Here is a 27,126-nt window from a genome sequence, read left to right as displayed (position 1 = left end):
ACCGTCTCACAAATGGGACCGATTGACCTCCGGTAGGCAGTCCCAACTGCCTCATTTGGATGTGACCGAACACTGTTTGATCGCATTCCAACATTTCCCTATGGTAGCATGTGTTACGGCTGTAAATCGGTCATAGTACATGCTCCCATAGGGAAATTGGAGGTGGGGTAAATGCCTGCACCCCGTGGCTGGTACCTCAAGGTGCCTGCCAAGGGGTGGAGGTTTTAACAAGGAGCACCATAGGTGCCCCCTCGGCCAGCAACCAGAGGTCACCCACACAAGGAGGCCCTGCTAGGGGCCCCAGAACACGCTTTCCAACAGGGTAATCCCTTTGGGATTACGGGCTGGCCTCCGACTGGTTGACAGGCTCCTTGAGCCTATTGGAAGCTAGCCGGAATCACAGCCAGGTTTGAATTCCGACTGGCTGATTCATAATCAGCCGGTCTGAATTGAAACCGATGATGGCTTTCCAACGGCCACTGTAACAGGCCCCTTAATATAAGGTTTACAATTATTGGTTTTAAAAATAGTTTCCTTTAATTAATATAACATTTGCAAAGATGGGAGTATTTAAAGTTTGCCTATTTCATGGTTCCCCATCTCTTGCAGAAACAGGCAAACATCAATGTTTCCGATGGAGAAGCCTAAACTTGTTCTGCCAGTGGAAACATTTGGCAGACACTCAACTGACATGGGTCATTGGTCAATGGACAGTAGAGCATCCGTCCTGTTGATTGTGGAAGTTTGACACTTTTTTGTGTTTAGGATTATCAAGAAAAGCCTGGTGGTCCTGAACAGGAAAAAAGAAATGATCTCCTATGTTGGGCGTTTCTTTTTGAAAAACAAAAATAGATGTGCAGGCCATCTGAACATGAAAGCAGCAAAACAATGCTACAGTGGATGACAGTAGTTAGAGATCTCTAATTATGGCAAGCTGTAATCTACCAGGGTAAAAGAGTGCGCCCCTTCTCCGGTGGAATGCAGGTCAAGCAAAACAAGACTCATAATCACAGCCAAGCATTCTTTATCTGCCATTATAATACTTCCTGAACACTTAGGGGTCAGACAGAGAAAGAGTTCCAAAAACAAGAATTAATATCGCGTGTGGATTGTAATAATTATAACTTGCTTTTCATGCTTATAACGTACTGATGAGGTTTTCTTTGGCCCGTTACAGTTGGCCTGAATTTGCAATGGGTTCAGCTACTGGAGTTACTGGCCCCATCTGTAATCATGATTTTTGCTGGAAAACTGCAGGTCCCAAGATTTCCATCCAGCGTCCAAATACCATTTCCGACATACTATTCTCCACTGCCTAGCAGATAGAGGTATTTATTACTCACCCTGCTACCTCACAGGAATTACTGGTGCAAATGTGGCTTTACACTGAAGTTTGGGTGCTACGGTGTTAGGGTACTCAGGAGTTGTGAAACTGTGCTACCTGGGACTGCTCAGACACCTTATGAAGCCTGCAGCTGCAGGTAAGGGAAAACTCTTACCTTGGGCACTTTTTACCCGAGATTCCCAGCCCCTTGCTACTGGTGGGTGCTGCTGGCTGTCTTCTGATGGGCTTAACTCCAAAATGGCAACCACTTGCCTGAAAGTTTGCAGGTGAGCTGCAAAGAAGCTCCACTGGTAGCCCGGTTCTAGGTTCCATTTTAGGGCTTGCGCCCCAGGTTGCAGTGCGCAGCAGTGCTCGCGCAGGCGTGAGCCGTTTTGTAGGTGAAAAACGGGGTTTGGAAGCTGCCCTAGGAATCGCACACGCTTGTGCGTGTGCTTTTCCTTTTGTGGGCAGCTATTGGCCTTTGCGTGCGTCTTTTAATGAAAGACTGCACGCAATAGGCCACAGGTGGGCGCATTGCTCCGCCCATGGCCTATTTATTAGACACCAATAGGCCATGGCTCGCAGTGGCGCGCACGCGCACCACTCGCAGGCTTTTTCTTTTTTTCACTCGGAAGTGAAAGCGAACGCTTTCCCTGCTGCTTGTTTTTTTTGTGCAGAATCCTTGATTACACTGGGATGGTAAGACCAACGCACATTTGTTTGGCTTTTACGTTCCATGCCCTGCCCTGTACCATTAGCATTTCCTGTGCGAATCTTTCTGAATGCTCTAATCGGAGGGCCGGAGCCATGCAGGGTATGGCAGGCCTACAGCCCCCCGCTGGCATTTACAAAGTGCTGAGATTACAGCCCATGTCCCTAGAAAAAGCATGGGTCAAAAATAAACAAACAAAAACACAGCCCATGGCTGTAAGGTGACATCTGGGTGGAGGGCTGCTGTGCGCTCCATTAACTGACCAGTGCTCTCATTCTCAGAGTGGAAGGTGGCCCCCACTCGTTTCTTTCAAGCCGCAAAGCATTGATGCATGTCCCTCAATGCACAAGGAACGGACGGGAGCACCGCTTTCATGCCCCACCTTCCTTGCAAATCACGAGGGGTTACAATTACCTGTTTTTACTAATCGGCATTTGAGGATGTCTCTGCAAAATATCTGCAGCAGGTGCGGTGACCCACGAGGCTACCAGTGCAGTGAGAGGGCGTCCTCTGCACTGAGCATTACAGAGGCCAAGGAGGGCAGCTGGAACTGGCAGGAATACGAGACATTTCAAATAGACCTTGTATTCAATTCGCTTTCACCGGAGGCAGATAGCTTTGGGAGATACTGGGGATGAATATTTTGATAAGAGAATATATTGGACTCTTGGCAGTTCTATCGAAATGAAATATGTCTTCATCATTTCAATAAGCCAGCACTTCACCTTAAATCCACTCCCCAGAGTAACCTACAGAAAAGTGTATATTTCTACTGTACATTACAGTGCGCCCCCTTGTTATATTGTGCGCTTTAATGAAACAATATGTTAATGTTTAAGGCAGAAATGTGGGAGTGTTTTGTGTTGCTTTGTATCACTTGTGTGCACTATCTTACTAGAGGTAACTGAATATGAAACAGCATTATTAAAAATCCGACTCAGGCAGTGTGTCGAAGGGAGATACGCCTGGTTTGGGAGGAGGGTTCAAAACCTCGACGGGCGTTCGTCCAGGCACAGGATAGTGCCGCTGGCGAGGTCGGACACACAACAGCAGGATGCCTCACTGGAAAAGTGCTGGGAAGTTCTTCTATTTCATACTGTATGTGACAGCGGTGCTATATATGTGTAAAAGTACATTAAATGCACCCGAAGACAGCGTAATAACACCTTTATTTCACTGCTCAAGAATGGCCTGTATATAGTTATGAAGCATCGCCTTTATTTACAAAACAGGAAAATAAAGTATTCGAGAATATTATAGATAGTGGTAGCAATAATTTCTGGACATAGTAATACATTGTATGTACATACTCGTAGGTAACAGACAGACTGTGCTACCCTCCGCAAATTGCGACTTGCCCAGTCGTTAAACACTATAGAAAACAAGCATTTGCAATGGAATAAGTCTCGCATTTACGCAAGTTTAAGCTTTTGGCACTGTAAATGACAATGCCTTTTATTTTTGTATTTTAAAACATAAATAAAAGGCATTGTCATTTACAATGCTAATAGCTTAAACTTGCGTAAATGCGAGACCTATTGCATTGCAAATGCTTGTTTCTTTTTCTCATCGTTCCAGTATATAGCTGTCTATTCCTTTAGTTTCCATTATGTTTACAAATCCATTATGGGGTTTGTCACATGAGGTGTTTTATCATTTCCTGTTCCTGTTTTCTCCATACACAAGGGTCCCAATTTGGATGGAGAGCGTGTGGCAACACAGCTGTGTTTCTTCAGCAGTTTTTTGCTCTGCCAACTGCTGGTTCCTGATTCTTGTGCTAAAAGTCCAAAGGTACAAGTTCCAGCTCTGAAAGTTAACTCGTTGTCCAGCTTTGATCAATTACTTTGAAAATACTGATGGCTCACTTGTAACGCAAGATGCTGTAAATAACAAATATTAATATTACCACAAATTGTATTGCCCACCACAAGAGGATGGAGGGCTGAGTCTTGCTAACAGTGCTTCAAATTCCTGACCTCCACATCACTTTATTTTTGAGTGGTGAGGTTGCCATGACTATTACAGTGGAGCAGTAACAGTCCCCTCGAGTTAGGAGTTTGATAAATCTTCTTTTCCTTTCTTTAATTGATATTTCTATCATCCATAAATTTCATTTTTCAGTTGCATGGCAGTAAATTAATATTTTATTTTCATTATGACTATAGCCTAGCATTTTTCATTATTATTGTTTCCCTCATACTTCATTCTGCTTCCTACAGTAAATAATTAGATATGTTATTTGAAATTCAGAACAGATTTCATTTATGTATTTTGTGTAGTATTCATTCACACTGAGTGATTATGGAATCCTGTTAACTTTGAAGTACTTTACCATAATTTTCATTTTTCATTTGGATACACAGTTGTCTACTTGTGGGGGCATCTTCATCATCATCATAGCGTATGTCTATCCATATGCTTGTATTTTGGTTCATTCGGGTATAAAATGTATATAGTAACCACATTTTACTAGTTTGAGTTAAGATTTCTCATCTGTTTATTCATGTGCAAATTCTCTTTAATGCTGTTTTTCATTATCCATTTCTCTGTGTTTCTTTAAAGGCATTTCCCCCAAATCATCCCTTGTAACTATTCTAATTGACAAATATCTCAATAATCTTCCTAAAGACTGACCAATAATTGAACTACATTGAAAAATGCCTGGTTCCTGACACTAGTAAGAAAGACAGTGATTATCTTATCTCAATCTAGTTGTCCTCCTCAAGGTATGATGTGATCAACTTTGAAGGAATAAAATAGTGTTCCTTTTTCAGAAAGTCTGGTATTACCACTCTGTTGGGCAATTTTTGTTGTGCCACAGTCAATCTGTCAATAAGTCACTGGCTTCCTTTTAAATGGTCAACATTTAATATGTTACCTTTTATTCGCTAAGTGAACGTGACTTTAAAAGTTAATGGTCTGTGATGAACCTCTTGGAATTTCTAACCATCCTGAAGTAATAATGTCAAGAAGGCAAAAGCACTGCCTCACTGTTGGGCAATCTTCATGTCTCCTTCCAACAGACTTCTTGGAGGAACTTAGAACATGTGTTCAGAATAAAGGAAAGAATATAAGAAGATAAAACTTTAAGAGAAAATATAAAATGTACCTCAGCAACAATTGATGGCTCCTCCATTTTAGTACTTGTGAGAGTTGAAATATCTTCCCAGGTTTTTTCAGCATCATCACTTATCTTTGTGACTGCACCGGCGGTCGATAGAAGGTCCGGGGATCTCGATACATATGTCTGGAAAACAGCGGTAAATGTTAGGTATGTGTACAGCATATTAAGATGCTACTTTACATATATGTTTAGGTATATATTTTTAAAGATGAAAAGACAAAATGGCTTACATGAGGAAATAAAGGAATAAGGGCCTTATTACAATGTCGGTCAGAAAGCCTCAGACCGACAGTTGGATTCCCCTACACCATATCGGAACCCATCCGCCTGACTCGGTCAGCAAAAAATTCCGACCAACCGATTATGATGCCCGCGGTCGGAAGGGGAACCGTTCGGTCATTCCGAATCAGTTCCGACCAGCATTTGGAGAATCAGAATTGGTCGAAGCCGATTCGTACAGCTCAACGGACAGCGTTTCTGACCAACCGATTATGATGTCGGATTCCAACAGCCTTTCCGACTCGGTCTGTCGGACACAAAAAGGCTGTTGGAAACTCACTTTAGGGGCCCCTAGCAGGACCCCCTTCACCCTGAGTCCTCTGGTTTGGGTTCGAGGGGGTACCCAAGGGACCGTCCTATAAAACCATACACAGTGTGGCCGGCACCATGAAGTGCCCGCGACAGAGTTCAAGGCTTTCCGCAGACACCCATTTTCCCCATAGTAGCCTGTGTTGTCGGTCAAAACACAGGTTCCCATTGAACGGTGTTTGGAAGCATCATAACCGGTCAGGCAGAACAGCGAGTCAGTCGGAACCGAATCCGACAAGGAGTCAGGCGGTTTAGTTTCTGACCGACATCGTAATCAGACCCTAAGTGCAGTAAAACTGCAGTAGGAATTAAACATGCATGTTAATAGGGCCCAGTGGGCATAGACATCAAGATTATAATTCTTGACAGCATAACAAAATTCCTTTATACATTGTCGACTTCTTTTCAATTTGAAAATAAATATAAAATCAGTCTGTAAAAGGAGTTACTGGCTCTACCTGTAAAATTGCACTCTCAGGGGCTCATTATGATGTCAGGTGGAAAGCCTCCGCCCGACAGACAGAATCTTGGCGACCACGCCAGAGCCCTCCCAACCTACTCGGTCGGTTTACAGTTCAACTGCCTGATTGCGATACTGCGGAACGTAAAATGGCCCGTCATTCCGACTTGGTTCCGACCGACTTGCGCTGTATTCCTGTCAGTCGGAACCGCTGTGTAACCCTCTATGGATGGCCTTTATGCCGTTAGGATTATGATGTCGCTTTCCAACATCCTTTCCACGTCAGCCTGTCCGACACAGAAAAGATGGCCCCTGTGGATTATGGTTGCTGGCCGAGGGGGTACCTAAATTACCCCCTTGTAAAATCCTGCACTGTTTGGCAGGTGCCATGGAGTACCTGTGACAGGATGCAGGGTTTTCCATACACACCCCATCTCCCCATAGGAGCCTGTTTTACGGGCGGTTCTCGGGCGTAACACGAGCTCCCATCAGTTGGTTGGTCCTGAATCCAAGACGGTGTCGGGTGGAGGCTTTCCGCCCGACATCGTATTAAGCCCCTCCGTATTCAAAAGCAGACAACCCAGAGAAATGCGTGCGTGGTCCAAGGGGAAAAAATTATGAATGACGGAGCAATGTGGTGCAGTTCCCATGGTACCGGTAATTACGGGTGCTAGAATGCTGATGCCTTTTTGGCATACAAAGATTCAGAAGTACTTTACTTTAATGTTAGCAGGGCCAGCTTTAGTGCTGTTGGCGCCGTGTGATGCAATCTTTTTTGGCACCCCCCACCCCATGATCTCCTCCTCGGTTTCCCTCACTATCACCTGACAGCAGTGCCCCTCATCTCTCCATAGACCCTCTCTCACATACACTTAATTCATTTTAAAGCCTTGGTAAAGGCTGGTTTTACTAATAAGAATGTATATCTGAGCTCTCCATTGGCATTAGTAAAAAACATTTACAGCAAGCTCTGTAAAATTTTGCCCACAGTGAAAGAAAGAAAGATTATGGAGAGGAGGAAGGTGACTGTGGCAGCTTTCTGGAGATGCCAGTGCACTAACAAGGCATATTTTTCAACAAATGGGTTGCTATTTGCACAGTTCTTGTTTCGCCATAGGTCTGTAACAATTAAATACTTATTATGCTTCCCATTGGGTTACCAAAGAAATCTTGATTTAACACCTTGTCCTTGTGATGGGAGATAAGGGCAATCCACACTGCACTTTCTATTCTTCTGTGGCTTTTACTCAGTGTACACCAAGCACTTTTACTTCCAATTATAAAAAGAAGTAACATTAATGATTAAAAGGTAGCTTTTAATATGTTATATGTACTTTCTGATAAAGAGGAAATCGGTCATGGTGGCACTTTTTTGAGAACGGCAGTGCGAGCCCGTAGTTCTATGAAAACAGAATACGTTGGACTAATTGACCTTGCTGCTATGTGTTGTGACCGCACAGAAGGTAGTGACTTCTATTTAAATGGTTGTTTTTATGTATTGCATTTATTGTGTATTTATTTTTCTTACTGTATATACAGTACTTTTATGGATACTTTGCGTACCTGAATAAGATATTGAACTGAAGTTGTGTTGTGAGAAAGTCAAGGGAATGCCTATTTCTGCCCTCGGTGTGGGCTATCTATTTGTTTGTGGGTGTGAGGGATTTTCACTGTTTTCCAAATATTGTGCCTGGGCGTTAGGAATTGATGCCTGCTTTGACCCCTCCCCCTCTCCAGCCTGGTCTGCCGGTAAGTGTAATTCTTCCAACATGTGCCACGATTCTTCTATCCAGAATCATAAGTTGAAAGGAACACTTAAGGTCTAAACATTTCCATCAAAGTAAGAAACTCCTATTCTTCCGTTTTCTTTCCCACTGCTTTTTAATCAGAGATATTTCTTCCCTTCCCCCTGCTCCTTTCCCAACCCCACCTCCAAGCCCCCAGGATATTCTGCAATATATTACCAACGGTGGCTCCTCCCCTAAGTCGGAGGAGCGTCGTCTCACTGCTTTGCAGCAGTGAAATAAAGGAAAAATAAATGACTATAACTTGATGTTATTATCATTTCATTTTTTTGTGCTGCGGCAGCTTTGCGGGCGGGGAGGCTTTTATGACATAGGAGCAGGAAGAGGAGTGATGGTATACTGCAAGTCTGCTGTATCGGGCCAGCCAAACAGTCATGTGTACTTTGCATGTTCTCCACCCAGGCTCCCGCTGCCTGTCTGAGGGCTGAACCACGGCGCTCAGACCAATCACAGCTCTGCATGCGGTGGAGACGTAGGAGAATGGAGGAGAGACAGGGCGATAAGGAACGTTTTTTTCTCCATTTTTTCAAACCCCTTACCCTCCTCACCCCCTGCCCCGCCACCCCGATCTGTGCTAGCCACCACTGTACATTACCGACTCACCTGCTCTGCTAAATGCTGTAAAGAACATATGTTACTATTAACTTCATATGTAGTACCCAATTTGATGACCTCAGGAGATGGAGGGCTGAATCCGCCTTACACTGATTGAAACGCATGATCTCCAGACTACTGAATTTGCGAGTGGGTCGACACATACGAGCCATCATTCTGGCTATTCTAATCGAGCAGCATTATTTCCTCTGAAATTACCCCGAGAGTTCTCATTTAAAATGATCATCCTAAAATATATACGTGTACGGATTTGATACATTTCTCTTGCTGTTTCTTTTTCTCTAACTATTGTTTCCATCATTCATCAATGTTCACGGAGCAAAGTTGTATTTTATTTTCATTATGACAATAATATAGAACCTTTCCAAGTTATTGTTCTCTCATGCCTGGTTCTGCCTTGCAATATGTATAATTGATGTGTTTTCCGATGTGTTTTCCGAGATTAAGCATAGCTTTCCTCCATGTATTTTTTTTTTCACAATACAATTCTGCTAGCTTTGAAGAACGATATAATTTGAATTTTCATTTATGTTAAGATATATGGTTGACTACATATGTTGACTTATTCATTGGTATCATAGCATACTGCAAATGCTTGTATGTTGGTTCATTCCATTTTTCAATGAATATTATAAATATATATTTTTTGGTTTGAGCACAGCTTTCTAGTTTGTTCAATGATGTGTAAATTATCTTCTGTGCTTTCTTCCTTGGTCTCCTCCTCCCTCCATTCTGTATAGACGTTGTCCCCAATGTCATTCCTGGACACTTTTTTGTTGTATATGAAGAAATGCTTCTAATTTCAATGTTTTTTTTCATGGGCTCCCTTCAGCTACTCAGTATTGTTATATGTTATCATTTAATCTAAAGAGGATGTTGACTTTGAATGTTAAAGGTTTGCAAACAATCTCTTGAATTTCTAACTAACCTGAAAACACAATGGAGAAAAAGGCAAAAGACGTGCTTCAGTATTGGACTGTCTTCATGTCTGCTTCCTATAATCTTCTTAGAGAAACTAAGAACGCGGTTCAAGAGAGAGGAAAAGGAAATTAAGACGACAAAACTTTAATAAAAATGTAACACGCACCTCTGTAACCTTTGATTTCTCCTCCATTTTCGTACTTGTAAGAGTTGAAATATCTTCACAGGCTTTTTCAATACCGTCCTCTATGTTTGTCACTTCTCTTGCAGTGGACAAAACTTCTGGCGATCTCATGCCACATGTCTGGAAAACAGAGGTCAATGAGAGGCACAAGTATGGCATAATAGGACGCTACTTTGCATATTTTTAAGCTATATCTTTAAAGGTAAAAAGACAACAGAGCTTGTGTGAGGAAATAAAAGAATTAGTGCAGTAGGAAAGCAACATTCATCTTCATAGGACCCGTGAAGCATGGACAGCACAATTATAATACCAGGCTCCCTGACAGCAGAAAGAAATTGCTTTGGGAAATTAAACATTATCAACCTCTTTCTCATTGGGGACAAATCTGGCCCATAAAAGGAGTTACCAGACAAATCAGGATTACAAATTTCACATACATGTAAAATTGCACTCTCAATGTTCGACCCAAGACATTTAGAAGTTAAAACCGAGCAACATACTTAGGTGATCAAATGGGAGAAAATGAGGTGCTCTGTCCATGGTACCGGTAATTCCGGATGCTGGAATGCTATGGAATTATGTCATACAAAATTAAAAAGTACATTAAACTGGTGTTAATAAAAGTGGTACAAAAGGTCTTCAGGTTGCAGCTGATCATCTTCATTGATTAAATAAAAGTGGCCGCGTGCTGGCAGGCGCAGGAGTAGGGAACATCACACTGTTTAAAACAACGATTCTCAGGTTACCCAGCAGTGGTAAAATATTCTGTAGTCCGTCTATTGTGTGGCTGTCTGTGAAGAATACACAAAGGCTAACTGCCAACTACACCTAGTCATGTGACCTAGGAACAGGCGGCAGGCAGCAAATGGTTAGAAAAGAAAATGCCAACTTCCTAAAACTGTCATTTTCAAAACTGTGACTTAAAATTAAAATCCGACTTTACCATTAAAGATAATTTTAAATTACAATTCTTTAGACACCATGGCGGATATGTACAACGAAATGGCGGACCTCCTTGGCTTAACGCCGCGCTCCCCCTCTTCTGAAATGCAAAGCTGCACCATATTTACAAGAATGTGGTGCAGCCTTGCGTTTCCACCTGCGACGGCGCTAAGTTTAGCAACTTAGTGCTAATGCAGGCACCCTTGCACCATAGTGCAAGGGTGTCTGCGTGCAGGGGAGGATTGTCTATGTGTAGGAAGGTGTCCCTTCCTGCACATTAACAATCCTAAAATTCAATTTTGTCACTTTCATGTGTGCTGCTTTTTAAAGATTGTTTATGTACAGGAAAGGATACCTTCCTGTACATAAACCAACCATGGCATTTTGCTTTTTCCACGTGGGCTGCACAAGGCAGCACACATGGAAAAAGCAAAAATGAGGATAGATAATGGATTTCTCCTTGTTTCGCCAAATTAGGACCAGGATTTACCTGGTCTTAATTTTGGCGCTGCCTCCTATGATCAAGTGCCAGCAAGGGATTTACTTTAAAGAAATTAATTAAACACCAATCACATGAATACATATATGATCAAGCCCAACAATGGTAACTGACTAATGAACAATCACAATTAGAATTAACTTATTTGTACTTTGATGAATCTTCCAATAAACAATTTGAACACAGGTGTGTATATTTCAACAAATCAGAATATTTCATTTATGCAAATGGACAGGGTACAAGATGATATATCTACATACGAAGACCGAGGTAAATGAATATTGTAAAAAAGTTGTGACCTCAGGGTCAAGTATGTAAACATCTATTCCAGAGTTTTAGTATAGTGGAAAACGAATATGAAATAACAGAAAACAATTCTAAAAAAGAAGATAATTTTGGAAATAGATGAACTAGTCGATGTTTCGGTCTCTATGGCTTACAAGTTCATTGGACCATCTTCAGGACGATGAATTAAAAGTTAATAGTTGACCCTTACATCTGGTCAAGTAATATATGTCTTGGACCAGCGTAATCATAATTTCTTTGATAATTCTATATAGCTAACGCCGGACAAGTAATTAAAACTCCAGGCTAGTTGAAGACATTTTTTTAACAGCAATCCATTGGATTAGCTGTCGATATTGCTCGCTGCCATCGAGCAGTATCCGGACGGCGTTGCTCCCCTCACTGACCATTGTCACTACAGACGCCTATCAATTGTTACATGGCCTAAGCCTTCAAGGATTTATTGGGTTTCCCACGTTGTCTTTACTGACTCCTATGTTCACCACCCTTGTACTAAGCATGGGCAATGAACTTCACTACGCTCGCGGATTTTGTGGAGTTTTCTGCACTCCGCGGAGCTCGCGGAGTGTAGAAAACTCCGCTTCACGATGTGCAGCGGAGTTTTTTCCACGCTTGTGATCGTGAACGGTGAGTTTGTGATTGCGAATGGTAAGTTCGCGAGCGCGAGCAGGCGCTCGGGTGGAATTTCTACCTGACCAGCAGGAATACCAGCACAAACTGCAGTTCGCACTGCACTCCACCACTTGCGGAACTTCGCGGAATGTTTTTGTAACTTCACGGAGTTCTGCGTAGCAAAACTCCACAAACTGCACTCAGGCCTACCTTGTACATAGGGGGCAGTGTCAAAATGAATGGGTGTTGTGGTGGAACGCCAACCGTAACACCCACTGCCCACCCCTTTCACACTAAGCATAACGTGAGAGGGGGCCGTATGTACAAGGCAGCATTAAGCCATGTTAAGTGGCTTAACGCTGCCTTGTACAAAAGGCGCAGCCCCTTTCGCCACAACAACATTGGTAGAAGTGACGTTGTGGTGGCGATAGGGGCTTGTATATATGCCCCTTTATTTTCACTAATTGAATATAATAAGGTAGCCCAAAGGTATCCTATGGGAAAGGTAAGCCTCACAGTAGTAAAACAAAGAATTTGTGAGTTTTTAACTATCAGGAAATGTAAAATTAAAAGTACATGTTCAACCTTTTAATTACAGTGCACACTGCCTTATGAGTTGTCTAGACCCTTCCATTGGGGTCATATATCTGTAATAAAAAGGTAGCTTTAGGCTTGGCAAGGGGATGATCTTACCAACTCAAATTGGCAGTTTAAACTGCACTATAAGCTATAAAAGGCAGGCCTGAGGTATGTTTAAGAGACTACTTAAGGGGGAGACACAGTATGTCATCAATCTATGTAATGTACCAGTCCTGGGTATATGGTATACCACTTTAGTATGGGCTTATAAATAAGTTATAAGCCAATTTACCATGCGCTAGGCCAACAAAAACAAATTCAACACAACAGGAGGAGAGAAGGCAAAACGTTTGGGGGAAGACCATGCTAAGGATGACAAGTCTAACATGTTTCCTCCCCAGTTAAATATGGGGGGAACTATATATTCAAAAGAAATCCACTAGAAAGTTTAAACTGATATCCTTCCAGATAAAGTAGTATTCCTTAGGGAAATAAATTGACCCTCACCCACCAAAAGGTCCCTTGGTGGCATGCTTCATCATCGGGTTCTTCCCGCCCGCTGCGGGACGGGGTTTGCTGCAACCAACGGAGACATAGGAGCACTTTCTAGAAGGTGTGGGCTATATTACTAAAAGATAGGAGTGTAGGAGTGGAAGGGTCAGTGAGATAGTGAACAAAAATTCATTATAATACCTAGCCAGTAGGGACCTAAACTTTATTGAATCCTGTGGCTGGTATTGTTAAAAACAGGGGTGTTGGAGGTGCACAATATAATGTATGTGTTACTCCTGGTCTACATGTTTCAAACCATCCCCTTTGGCTTTTCTTCAGGACCAAGTACGATTGATCCCTAATACCACACCTGAATATTGGCTATTCTATTCTTTAGTGCATGGTATATCATTGTGCATTATACCATACCCAATTGGTATAATGCTTCAATACTACCTATGTGGTAAGATGTCTCAATTCATTCTTGAAAGATAAAAGTATGCATAACGTGGGTTAAATTATCGGCACGTTAAGTGTTTTAAACCACATCACCATCCAGTGGAAAAATGTGTGATATATTTTTCTAAGAGGGTGACATTGTCAAGGTGCCTTTCACTCTGTGTAAAAAAAATGTATACGGACAAGACAGTACACTACAAATAACAGAAAACACACACTTTATAATATCGTCATGTACAGGCATTTTTTCCCCAAAAACATGCAGTATGTCTACTTGTTGTGCTTCATAGTCAGTGAAACAGTAAATACATTTTGTGAGAGTACTTAGCTTGAAAAACATACTTATTACTGTTGTAACTTTGCCCCATGAGCTCTGCATGGGAGGGGAGGGACACTTGTAGTCAAACTTTGAAGAGATAAATGAAATTTGCAAATTTTGAAGTTTAACAAATAAAAGGGGTTGTGGTCCTCAGTTGATTGGGGAAGCTGCTATGCTGTACTTACTGCCTCAAAGCTACTCCCTCGCCCAGCATACTTTGCCTCCTCGTGGGTGAACGTGAGTGACTCAGCCGTCCTGCTTAAATATCAGGTCTGCTCATGCTCACTGCCTAATGTTAGCTTTGCATGGACCGATAACTTTTCAAAATGGCTACCGCACCGTGGCCTCATTTGGTGCATGACGGGAGGAGATTGTAGTTGAGGAGCGAAAGCATCCTTCTGATTTATGATACACCATGATATTTGCGATATTATCAGTGTTCTTGTGCAGACATACGGTATTCCAGTTGTTTTTAAAAGAAAAGACTGTTCCTATCCTCTTTTATGGGGTATTGGTGGATGATGTTAGAAAACATTTGTCAGTGGATAGTGACATGGTTCGTGCTTATGCTCTTTTACTGTTGGTTATTTTTAGTGTTATTGTGCCTCTTATCTCTTTTTTTACCATTTTATTTTACTGTTTCACAGTTTTTTCCTCCCACTGATAAACTGCTGTAAACCCTGTTGTGTGTTTTTACGTGCTTCTCTCCATTTTTTCACCCTTTCCCGCTGTGCCCACTCCCGCCGCTTTTTCCCGCCGCTGTCTGCCCTGCGGGTCCTCCCCCTCAGCTCCCATTCGCCGCCCCGCTCCCACCTCCCAGCTACTCCTCCCTCCCTAACCCCCTTATATAGAGGCTGCACAGCAGCCGCGCAGGGGACACGCACAGCGGGCGCGCCGCTGGCTTGTCGAAGGCGCGCCTCAGGCAAGCCCGTCTGCGCCCATCCACGCCAGGACCGCGCCCAGCGCCAGGACCCCTGTGTGGAAATAGGGATTTTTATGATCAGTTATGTCCCCTATCTTGGACCCCAACGGTTCCCTGTGCATGTTATAAGTACATGTATGTTCCCTCCAGTTCCAGTTATGAAGACGCAAACACATGTGCGTCCACCGTCAACATGTCCTCTTTCAGATCCGCCATGAATGGGCTGGATATTCGATTCCTAAGTGCGAAAGGCCACCGACTTTATATGGCTCAGTTACTCCATTTTGCAGTTCAGGCGAGTAGGCCCTGATTCTGCCATCAAGCCTTTCCCTGCTTTCTACCTCTGACAGCTCCAGTCTGAGCTCACATCTGTATCCATGAACTTTGTCCTACTCCCTGTGCGGCTAACGGTGCCTGACTCGGCCGGTCTGCCTGCCTGCCAAAAACTGTATTTCACCTTCAAGTTATCTGCTTCTCAGCCGACGCATTCCTGTCTAGTAGTTTAGGTAAACATTTCCTTCAGCTACTGAGCAAAGGGCCCGGCTTCTCTGTCTTCATGCAAGTAATTCATAGCCCTATTACCATGGAAGATTTCGGCCCCTTGCATCTCATATAGACACTTAGACGCTTGTGCACGCACACACAGTCAGTATAGAATAGATTTTGTCCAAGAGTCCTTCCTTTGTGGATAACATAGTTCTTTAAACATAGGATGTTAGATATGATTTGGGATTAGGTTGACTTGACCCCCCAGACTTCTTGTCTCCACATGTAGAGCTAAATGTCAAGTCCCCTTCACCCCCTAGTTGCACGTCAATTACACGTCATGCTGCTGCGCGCGCATCTCTACCGAGTATTTCTGCTGACATTGCGAAATTATTTCATAGATCCACCCATCTGTGATCTCATAACCAATGACGTTTCTTTGTTACGCCCAATTACGCCTCTTTCAGTTACGCATGTAAGATTTTATCTTTGCTATCAATTGTTACGCCTCCTGCATTTGTTTCATTGTAATGTCTGTTCTATAAAAATGATTACTTGTCAATAAAGTATTGTACTTCACTTCCTGAACCCCCGTGGTGATGGAACTTGAGGTCAACAATTCGAATTGTCCATTGGAATAAAGCCCATTCCGAACCTCTTATACCACGGATTCTGCCTCTTATTTTACTGAGCTATTTTATTAAGATTCTGTATCAAATTAAGTCCCGGTAATTAAATTATTTACCACATGATTGGCGCCCGAATAGGGACACTTTCTCATCTCACGCGCCGGTGGTGCGTTGCAGGCCCGGTCTCCTGCCACAGCTGGACGGACAACAACGCGTACCAGCAGGATTTCCTGTATCTCCCTCCGGTCAAGCGGGGGCGACTGAGGCTGCGATCAACACCCAGACGAGGCGGTGAGAAGTGCGAAGTATCCCGACCAGAGCCTAGCTGAGAGAGCAAGATCCGAGGTATACAGAGGCCCACCAAGTTCCGAAGTTCCGAAGTTCCGAGGTTTCCGATGCTCCGAAGTTCCGAAGTTTTCGAGTCGAGTCGAGTCCAGTCTGGTCCAGTTCAGTTCAGTTCCGTTCCGAGGCCTTCCGTTCCGAGCTACCCGGTGAGTACCATTGCTGGGGAGGCGTTCTGACGTGCACATAGGTTGTGCCGGTCAAGACGGGTTTGGGTACACAAATCCGGTCTGCACTGTTTCAGCAGTGTATCTGTACTGTTTAGCAGTATATCAAGTATTCAGAAGCATCTAGTTATTGCCGAGAATTATGCTTAGTGACTAGTTTCTTAGACTATCATCATTGTTGTTCATTTAAATACTAAACGTTAAAGGTGTCAGTACGTCCTGCATATTGTGGTATGAATGACTGTTCATTATTGTGCTTTTGTATTAAGTGTGTTCAAGATTAAGTATCAGATCAGTTGTCAATATGCCGCTCTTTTCGAAATTAAGACAGATCACAACTAGAAAAGGGGTACTCGAAGAAGCTGTTCCTATTCCTCCTAGGGACACTCCAGGGCACTTCATGTATCACAAACATGGCTTAGACGCCATATTATTTCTTGATTTATGGGTGGACTACACCAAGGAATTACCAGAAAGTCAGAGGTGGCCCGCAGCTGGGACCTGGGATGCAGAGTGCATCATGAAAGTAGAAGAAGAATTATGGAAAAGGAAAGCTAGACAGTCACAGAAAGACGCCGTTGAGTTATGGCGTAAAGAATCCCATAGACGTACAGAAAAAGCACTAAGACAGGAAGAAAAAAGTAAGGAAAATTCAAATAAAGTTCGAGAAAAACTATTAATTGAAGAAGGTACACGAGTAAAATCAGAACAAGTAGATAGACAAAGAAATGCCCTTATGAATGGTATGTATCCCCTTCTGGCCGAAGGATTACCTAAGGCTACTCCGGAGATACCAAAAGACTTGCCACCCCCATTGTTTCCGATAAAAGCACATCCAAAGGGGCATCCCAGAGCAGCAGAAGATGTTTTTCTTTCCTCATATTTAGATGACGCAGCTCCCGAGTATGCTAACCCCGCACCACATAGACCGTCTGCTGGGGGGGTTCAACGTCAAGACCATGTGTCTGTACCTTTGCAACAACAAACTCCGACACAAGTTCCGGCAAGCACATCTGTTTCTACATCTGTTCCCACAGCCGTTTCTACAGCTGCGCCCACACCTATAGTTGCTGTATCACGATCAACGAATCCTTTCGCGCCCAGTACCCCAGATGGGGCTACCGGAGGTGCTATCAACGATTTTTCTACGCCACCCAGAATAAATAAGCTTACCTTTCAAGAATCAGCACATCCACGTACGCCCAAACTTATAAATACCCGCACGCTTAAGGAACTTCTAGTAGATTGTAGATATGACCCTGTGCCCGGCAAAGAGGACGAAATGGTCCTGGCATCATTACGTATCAGACGAGCTGCGATGTATTTAGGGAAGCTACCAGGAATGACTATGCATCTAGATAATATATATCATTTTGTCCAAACAGGGCGAGATTCTGAATGTATTAACAGAGCTATGGAATACCAGAAAGTGGAGATACAGGGGGAATTGTTACGTTTCCTCATAAATTGTGTGATCAGAAATCAAGACCGACCGGGGGTAAACCCGGAAGTAATGCAAATCCTTACGAGATGGAGCCAGAATATATCAGAAGGGAAACATGATAAGCAAACATGTATAGTAGCCATGTGCCGAAAGATCCGTAAAGAAATAGAACGAATACATGAAGAGAGATTGGCGGTAGACCAGTTTGAACAAAACGAAGAGGGAGAATTAGAATTTCCCGCAAGACAGTCAGAAACTATAGCCTATGTAGGTAGAGGAAGATCTTGTAATAATACTAGATGTTTTACTGATCCGATACGTCCGATATGTCCAGATAATAACAGGACTTATCCAACGCCTATAATAAATATAAGGTCTCCCGAACATTCGTTCCAAGCCGCTGACAAATTACTCCGAGAACGAAGGGGTTATCACCTACTCCATTCTATGGATGAACAAGAATTAGCCAGGTCAGCCGTTCACTGGATTGACAGTCCCGGAAAATATGGTGATGATACATTAGCACACACGTTTTTGAACCTCAGCCCAGATGAACAGCGTTTAGCTGGGATTTATATGATTCAACAACTTCTTATATTATATAAGAACCAACATTCCGATCCTGGTCCTTTACCAGATATATTAACTGAATTACTCACGAATAGATGGAGAAGTTCAGGTACTAAGTTAATTAGAGAAATACTAGAATCCAGAAAGCAGTACATTCTTTTTGTATGCCCAGAACATGTCTCACTGCCCATCAAGGAAAGAACGCCGTATTACATGGATAGACAGAATCCCTTGCGAGAAGTGCACCCAATAAAAGGCGAGGACAATGAGTTTAAACGTGTATTTGTATATACGCCCATATCTAAAATAGAATTGTTAGAAATGAAGAAAGTGGTACCCAGTCATGACAAAGACCCAGCGGGTTTTCACCGAGAAATTAAAGACATGTTACTCATGGGAGAGTATACCTATCCTGACATTATGACAATATTAAAGGTATTAATGCCTGCTGGCATTTATGAAAAACTTAAGGAAAAAGAGTGGGAAGTAGGAGACCAAAAGATAGACTGGACAGCATTAGAAGCAGAAGAAAAGGCCCGAACTGCAGGAGCAGGGCTTGGGGAGAAAATTAAAGCACTACCAGGTTTACTAGTACAGGTACTGCCACGTTTATTAACTACGAAAAAGGAAGATTGGGGTGCAATCTCAGCCTGTAAACAAAAACAAGATGAAGACACCAGTGATTTCTATGCCCGATTCGAGAAATGTTTTGGTATAAATAGTGGCATAAAAGCAAGTAGTGAGTCATATCCACATCTGTTTGTGACAAAATTAGTTGAAAATTCCTTGCCCCAAGTGAAGAATAGAGTATTGAAATTCGAGAGTACCTGGCAAGGTAACACCCCATCACAAATGTTACAAATGTTACAGTATCATCACAATAGAATTAGAGAGGAACAAGAACATGAACAAAGACGTATGAAAGACACGAAAATGAAAATGCTAGTTTCCCAGACAGTTCCAACTGACGGTCACAAAAAGGGTGTGACACATTCCGGAGATTCAGCAGTTCCTGTAAAAGGGACATGCAATTATTGTAAACAGCCAGGTCATTACGTACACGATTGTCCAGTCCTGAAACGTAATATCGCCGTAGGTATTGCAAAGGAAAGACCACGGCCACTCAGACAGGATCAGAATGAACAAGGAGCTCCGCAGCATGCACAGTCCATGCCAGCTCCGCAACAGTCCATGCCAGCCCCGCAACAGTCTATACAGTTTGTGCCAGCTGCACCAGCGCTGCCTGTTGCTGCCACACAAAACACGACACGACAAATGTATCAGACCGCACAGTATGAATATCCTGAGTATCAACGATACGCATGAACCAGCCTAGAGAGGGAAGTTGACTTACCCCTTATCGAGGTCCCTGTAGATCAAGAAGGACCTTATGTGCACAGTGAGTTATTGGGTCAAGATAGAACATTTTTACTTGATACAGGGGCAAGTCGAACAACAATAAAACGTAGTGAAGTTCCAGGGGCACCCCTCTCAGGCTCACAGAATATTTCCCTTGGTTTTTCAGGAAAACCTATTGTTAATGAAGTATCACAGCCTCTTCCACTTACGATCGGACCCTTGACACGAACTACAGATTTATTGCTTACTAAATCATGTCCAGAAAACTTGTTAGGTATAAAAACATTGAAAGCTCTAGGAGCGATAATATGTTGTTCTCCGGAAGGAGTGAGATTGTTTTTACGAGATTTCAAAGGTCACTATGTATCCCGAGACATGGATCACCGACTGCAGACTTTACCCACACATTTATGGGCACAAGGCCCTACAGATGTTGGTTGCATGAACATTAAACCATATCGAGTCACACTAAAGGCAGGAGTGGTACTACCACGAATACGACAATACAAGTTACCACCAGATGCTGTAGTGGCCTTACTGCAAATCATTGGCGAGCTTATTGCCCAAGGAGTGGTTGTGGAAACCGACTCCAATGTATGTAATTCCCCGATAATTCCGATTCTTAAACGAACTGATCCAAAGGCCCCGCCAGTATATCGATTGGTTATTGATCTGCGCGAATTAAACAAATGCATTGTGCCACAATTCCCTGTGGTCCCCGATATCTCGTCATTACTGACAGCCATTGATTCAAACGCAACATTCTTTACTGTAATTGATCTCAAGAATGCCTTTTTCAGCGTCCCAATAGATCCGGAGAGCCAATACTTGTTCGGATTTAGTTTAAACGGACGAAGTTTTAAATTCACACGCGCACCTCAAGGATTTACAGAAAGCCCCAGCATCTATAGCCAAGCATTGAAACGAGAACTTGACAGTATACACATGCCAGTCAACACTGCACTACTTCAATATGTCGATGATCTGCTGATCACCGCCCGAAGCGAACCTGAATGTGAAAAAGCATCTCTGATGGTTTTACAATTTCTAGCCGAAAAGGGGCACAAGGTGTCCCCTTCTAAGCTGCAATTCTGTGTCCAGCGAGTTGTTTATCTTGGACACTCGCTGTCCAAGGAGGGAAGGCAGCTTACACCCGACCGCATTCAGTTAATTGCTAACATGCCAATACCCAAGACACAAAAGGAGGTGCGGGCTTTCATAGGCCTCACTTCATATTGTAGGCAGTGGATCCCTCAATATGCATTTTTAGCAAAACCACTCATTCAGTTGACAACACAGGAGGCGGCCACATCGACCATCCTCCCTTGGACTCAGGAACACACACTAGCTTTTGAAAGCTTAAAGAAAGCTCTGTGTCAAGCACCTGTGTTAGCGACACCATGTTACAGGAAACATTTTACACTCTTTGTTACAGAACGAGAAGGTACTGCCTTGTCAGTACTTACCCAGGAGCAAGCAGGATCACGCAAACCATGTGCCTATTTATCTAGTACATTAGATCCCGTAGCTCAGGCTTTGCCTGCATGCCTGAAATCAGTAGCAGCAACAGCTTTAGCAATCAGACAAAGCGATGCCATAGTGTTAGGACATCCATTGACAGTACAAGTACCGCATGCAGTAGAGGTTCTTGTGAACCGAACGCAAACACAACACTTGACCATAGCAAGACTTACAGGTTACGAATTAACATTGTTTCAGCCACATATAGAAATCAGACGCTGTAATACATTGAATCCTGCCACACTTTTACCTGTAATCGGAACAGACCCACTAGCTCATGATTGTATTGAAGTTATTACAATAACGACGAAACCCAGACAAGACTTGACAGATGTCCCATTGTTAGATCCAGACCTGACGTTGTATGTAGACGGTTCATGTATGAGAACAAGTACAGGAGATTTAGTGGCCGCATATGCAGTCACAACAGATACTGAAGTCATTGAAACAAACTGTATAAATACCTTGTCAGCTCAAGCAGCAGAGCTTATTGCTCTGACACAAGCCTGTATCCAAGCCACAAATAAGAAAGTCAACATATACACTGACTCACGTTATGCATTCGGAGTTGTACATGACTTCGGCGTGCTGTGGCGAGAGAGAGGTTATTTAACTTCTCACGGTGTCCACATTCAGCACGGATCCCTCATTCATGCTCTGTTAGACGCAATCCATTTACCCACTGCTATATCGATTATGAAATGTAAAGCTCATACGAAAGTTACTGATATCATTTCTCAAGGCAATGATTTAGCTGACAGAACAGCTAAACAGACTGCTCAAACTCGCACATCCGACATGACAAAGACAATAGTCCAGACACCAACACATTGTATGACGATTAAGGATCCCGCTCTTGACGTAATTGACATACAGACACATGCTACACCAGACGAAATAAAGAAATGGACGGAATTAGGAGGGATCCAAACGGACCAGGGATGGATGACGAAGGAGAAATCTGTATGGTTTCTTCCTGACTCTATGGTCCAAGCTATCATAAATACAATACACAGTCCAGCGCATCTAGGAGAGAAAGCTATGCTAGACAGCATTCAACACATTTGGTTCAACAAACATTTACGAGCAGCAGCTAAGCAAAAAGTCCGTACCTGTATGATATGTTGTCAGTTTAACCCAGGTAAAAGCATCCCCGTAGAGCAGGGTGGATTTCAGCCTCCTGATCACCCTTTTGAAGTCCTCCAGATGGATTATATCCAGATGGAACGATGTCGAGGATTCAAATATGTTCTCGTAGTTGTTTGTGCTCTTTCCCGTTGGACCGAAGCGTACCCAGTCTCAGATTACACTGCCCCCACTACTGCCAAGCAGCTAGTTCGAGAATTCTTCCCACGGTACGGTTTACCACGTGTTGTCTATTCAGATAACGGCCAGCCGTTCTCATCCGAACTGATGAAACATGTTTCACTTTTGCTAGGATATCAGTGGAAGTTTCATTGTGTCCGACAGCCCGAGGCAGCAGGTCTCGTGGAACGACACAATCAAACTTTGAAAATCAGATTGTCCAAAATATGTAGAGAGAAAGGTGTCGATTGGGTAGTAGCTTTACCAGTTGCACTCTTTTACATGAGAATGGTAGCACACTCTCGAACAGGGCTATCCCCTTATGAGGTGATCTTTGGAAGACCACCGAATATGTGGGGGACGCCTATACCCCGTAAAATAACTGATGTTGACTGTAATATGCTGACAGATTACTTGGCTTCCTTGATGTCTGCACTACAATCTTGTCGTTCACAGGTAGCTGCAGCCTTTCCTGACAACACTGAGGTGAAACCCCATGACGTAGTTCCGGGGGACCTAGTGTTGGTGAGGAACTTTGACCGAAAGACTCAGCTGGATCCTAGGTGGAAGTCGCCGCAATTAGTCTTACTTACCACAAGGACAGCCGTGAAGATCGAGGGCAGAAAAGGCTGGGTGCATTCAAGTCATATCAAGAAATTTCATGGACTACCATCGGATGTAAATACCACACCTCGTGTGTCTTCACCCATTGACTCAAAGCTCCCTTTGGTTGAACCAAGTAACCAGGAACTATATAAATTAAAACTGAGGTCTAATAAGTCAGACAATTTGATTGTTTAAGTCCTCTCCAAGGTGAAGCGGTTGAATTTGTCTCTGACATGTATCCCTTAGACCTGAATAGAGAAAAAACCCGAAAAATGTTGAAACGACATGCTTACTGTAAATTACTGCATAGTCATTGTATAGTGACGTTATTAATTTTGTTTTCCTTGAGTCTTATAATAATCACTGCAAGTATATTGTTGCACATATATCATCCTATTTCTAAACATGTCTATAATGTTACTGCTGAACATTCTTTTAGTGACCTACCCCCGCATGAATTGTCCTATAGAGTTGCGCTGCGCAATAACACTTTCATTAGTATGTTACATCATTCCCATCAGACTAGTAATGCTACCAATTGTTGGATATGTGGCCGACTCCCTCCCTATCAGAATTATAAGGGAGTTCTGCCCCTCTTTCCGTATCCGTTTACACACAATGGCTCCTGTGGAGCATGGTTTAGTTTAATTAATTCCTTAGATTCAAACACAGCAGTTTATCAAGACAATTGGGTATGGGGAAATCTGAACTTAGTTTTACTCAAAGTCTGCTACCCTGACAAGGAGGGTCGTCCCAAGAGAACAGGAACTGATCTAGAAAATGAAGTATATGGATTAGGTAATTTTACACTTAATCTCATGATTCTGAATGTCGAATCCGAAGCTGCACCAATTTTGCCTGCCATGTCAGTGTTCCCAGCTAAGGGTGAATTGTGTGTAAGAAAGAATGGTTCCATACATATGGGCCATAGTAGATGCACTACTGTAATAGAATTCAGTGATCAAGGCAAGTCTTCATTTAGAGCTTCTCGCCATTCCTACTTTATATGTGGTCAGACTGCATATATGCGTCTGCCTCTAGATTGGGATGGTACCTGTTACATTGCATTCCTTTTGCCACCTGTTTTCCTAGCTCCTCCTGATTACCACAGAAATATTCATTTAGTACACAATAGAGAACGGAGAGATCTCCCAATTGTCGATTACACTGAGACGGCATGGGAAAAGTATGTAGATTTTAATAAAGGCCTCTTTCCCTATATAGGTACAGTTACCAATAGTAAGCTAATACGTAGATTAACTAGGACTCTTGAAGCCGTAGTGAATGAAACTATTTCTGCCCTAGGCAACTTGACAGAGGAGCAGTCTGCGATGAGGATTGTTGTTCTTCAAAATCGTCTTGTCCTTGACGTCATCCTGGCCGATAGGGGCGGAGCTTGTAGGGTCATCGGATCAAGCTGCTGCGTATTCATACCAGAAAATTCGCCATCTGTATATAAGGCTATAACACGCCTTCATAAGATTGTGAGCCAGATACACCAGAATGCAGGCACTTGGACTTGGTCCGGGTGGTTTTGGAGCGTGTTATCAGCCTGGGGATGGAGAGTTCTATCCTTCCTAGGTATTGGCCTTCTTATACTATTCAGTTGCTGCTTATGCCTGCAATGTGGACCAGCGATTTGTGGTCTGTGTGCCACATCGTGTATTCCACATCAAGGTTTTCATTCAAGATCCCGAAAGAAGAAAGAAGAACAAATGATGCTATATGAACAGATCAATGGATTAATGAAGATTGATATCTCTTGAAGGGCAAGTAGGGGACAAGGAGGGAATGTGGAAATATGGATTTTTATGATCAGTTATGTCCCCTATCTTGGACCCCAACGGTTCCCTGTGCATGTTATAAGTACATGTATGTTCCCTCCAGTTCCAGTTATGAAGACGCAAACACATGTGCGTCCACCGTCAACATGTCCTCTTTCAGATCCGCCATGAATGGGCTGGATATTCGATTCCTAAGTGCGAAAGGCCACCGACTTTATATGGCTCAGTTACTCCATTTTGCAGTTCAGGCGAGTAGGCCCTGATTCTGCCATCAAGCCTTTCCCTGCTTTCTACCTCTGACAGCTCCAGTCTGAGCTCACATCTGTATCCATGAACTTTGTCCTACTCCCTGTGCGGCTAACGGTGCCTGACTCGGCCGGTCTGCCTGCCTGCCAAAAACTGTATTTCACCTTCAAGTTATCTGCTTCTCAGCCGACGCATTCCTGTCTAGTAGTTTAGGTAAACATTTCCTTCAGCTACTGAGCAAAGGGCCCGGCTTCTCTGTCTTCATGCAAGTAATTCATAGCCCTATTACCATGGAAGATTTCGGCCCCTTGCATCTCATATAGACACTTAGACGCTTGTGCACGCACACACAGTCAGTATAGAATAGATTTTGTCCAAGAGTCCTTCCTTTGTGGATAACATAGTTCTTTAAACATAGGATGTTAGATATGATTTGGGATTAGGTTGACTTGACCCCCCAGACTTCTTGTCTCCACATGTAGAGCTAAATGTCAAGTCCCCTTCACCCCCTAGTTGCACGTCAATTACACGTCATGCTGCTGCGCGCGCATCTCTACCGAGTATTTCTGCTGACATTGCGAAATTATTTCATAGATCCACCCATCTGTGATCTCATAACCAATGACGTTTCTTTGTTACGCCCAATTACGCCTCTTTCAGTTACGCATGTAAGATTTTATCTTTGCTATCAATTGTTACGCCTCCTGCATTTGTTTCATTGTAATGTCTGTTCTATAAAAATGATTACTTGTCAATAAAGTATTGTACTTCACTTCCTGAACCCCCGTGGTGATGGAACTTGAGGTCAACAATTCGAATTGTCCATTGGAATAAAGCCCATTCCGAACCTCTTATACCACGGATTCTGCCTCTTATTTTACTGAGCTATTTTATTAAGATTCTGTATCAAATTAAGTCCCGGTAATTAAATTATTTACCACACCTGTTCCCCACGAACGCTGCGACGCCTGCCTCTGCTACAACTCCAGCACCCTCCACGCACTCAACGCAGGACGATCACGGACCTGCTGCCTGGCCGCCATAAGTTGGCAGGGTATGCTCAGACGTGAGTCCCTTGCTCACTTTGCCACTGGATTCAAGCAAGCCTGGCTGAAGACGGCTGAAATGCCAGAAACCGGTCCTAGGAAGCTTGTTTCCGGTCCAGGGAAGGCATGGCTTGGCAGTTCGGGCTGGACTGTTCCCATGAGGCACAGGGTCAGACTGATTTGCATATGGCCATGTCTGAACTGGGGTGGCAGAGTGGGCTAAAGAACAGTGATGGATCAAACCCAGATCTGTTGACTGGGTGTGAGTGTTTGATTGGTTCTGATGCTCCATCCATCACCACCCCCTTTTGTACCGCTTTGTTCGCCATAAGTTGGCAGGGTATGCTCAGACGTGAGTCCCTTGCTCACTTTGCCACTGGATTCAAGCAAGCCTGGCTGAAGACGGCTGAAATGCCAGAAACCGGTCCTAGGAAGCTTGTTTCCGGTCCAGGAAAGGCATGGCTTGGCAGTTCGGGCTGGACTGTTCCCATGAGGCACAGGGTCAGACTGATTTGCATATGGCCATGTCTGAACTGGGGTGGCAGAGTGGGCTAAAGAACAGTGATGGATCAAACCCAGATCTGTTGACTGGGTGTGAGTGTTTGATTGGTTCTGATTCTCCATCCATCACCACCCCCTTTTGTACCGCTTTGTTCGCCATAAGTTGGCAGGGTATGCTCAGACGTGAGTCCCTTGCTCACTTTGCCACTGGATTCAAGCAAGCCTGGCTGAAGACGGCTGAAATGCCAGAAACAGGT

The 27,126-nt window shown here is 43.4% G+C and overlaps 1 protein-coding gene across 2 annotated transcripts in view; it reads right to left on the bottom strand.

Annotated features, from left to right (window-relative positions):
• LOC146810887 (uncharacterized) overlaps positions 1 to 27,126 on the bottom strand; it is an 898,367-nt gene that overhangs the window by 573,107 nt on the left and 298,134 nt on the right. For both annotated transcript variants that reach the window (XM_085617928.1, XM_085617929.1), the window contains exons 14-15: positions 9,716 to 9,853; positions 5,146 to 5,283 (exon numbers count right to left, since the gene is read on the bottom strand). In XM_085617928.1, coding sequence (XP_085474054.1) covers positions 5,146 to 5,283; positions 9,716 to 9,853 — 276 coding nt within the window. The remainder of the gene's footprint in view (positions 1 to 5,145; positions 5,284 to 9,715; positions 9,854 to 27,126) is intronic.

The sequence above is a fragment of the Triturus cristatus genome, chromosome 7, assembly GCF_964204655.1.
Source record: "Triturus cristatus chromosome 7, aTriCri1.1, whole genome shotgun sequence".
NCBI classification, from domain to species: domain Eukaryota; kingdom Metazoa; phylum Chordata; class Amphibia; order Caudata; family Salamandridae; genus Triturus; species Triturus cristatus.
The sequence above is the reverse complement of the archived record's forward strand: the minus strand, read 5'-3'. Positions and strand labels throughout refer to the sequence as shown.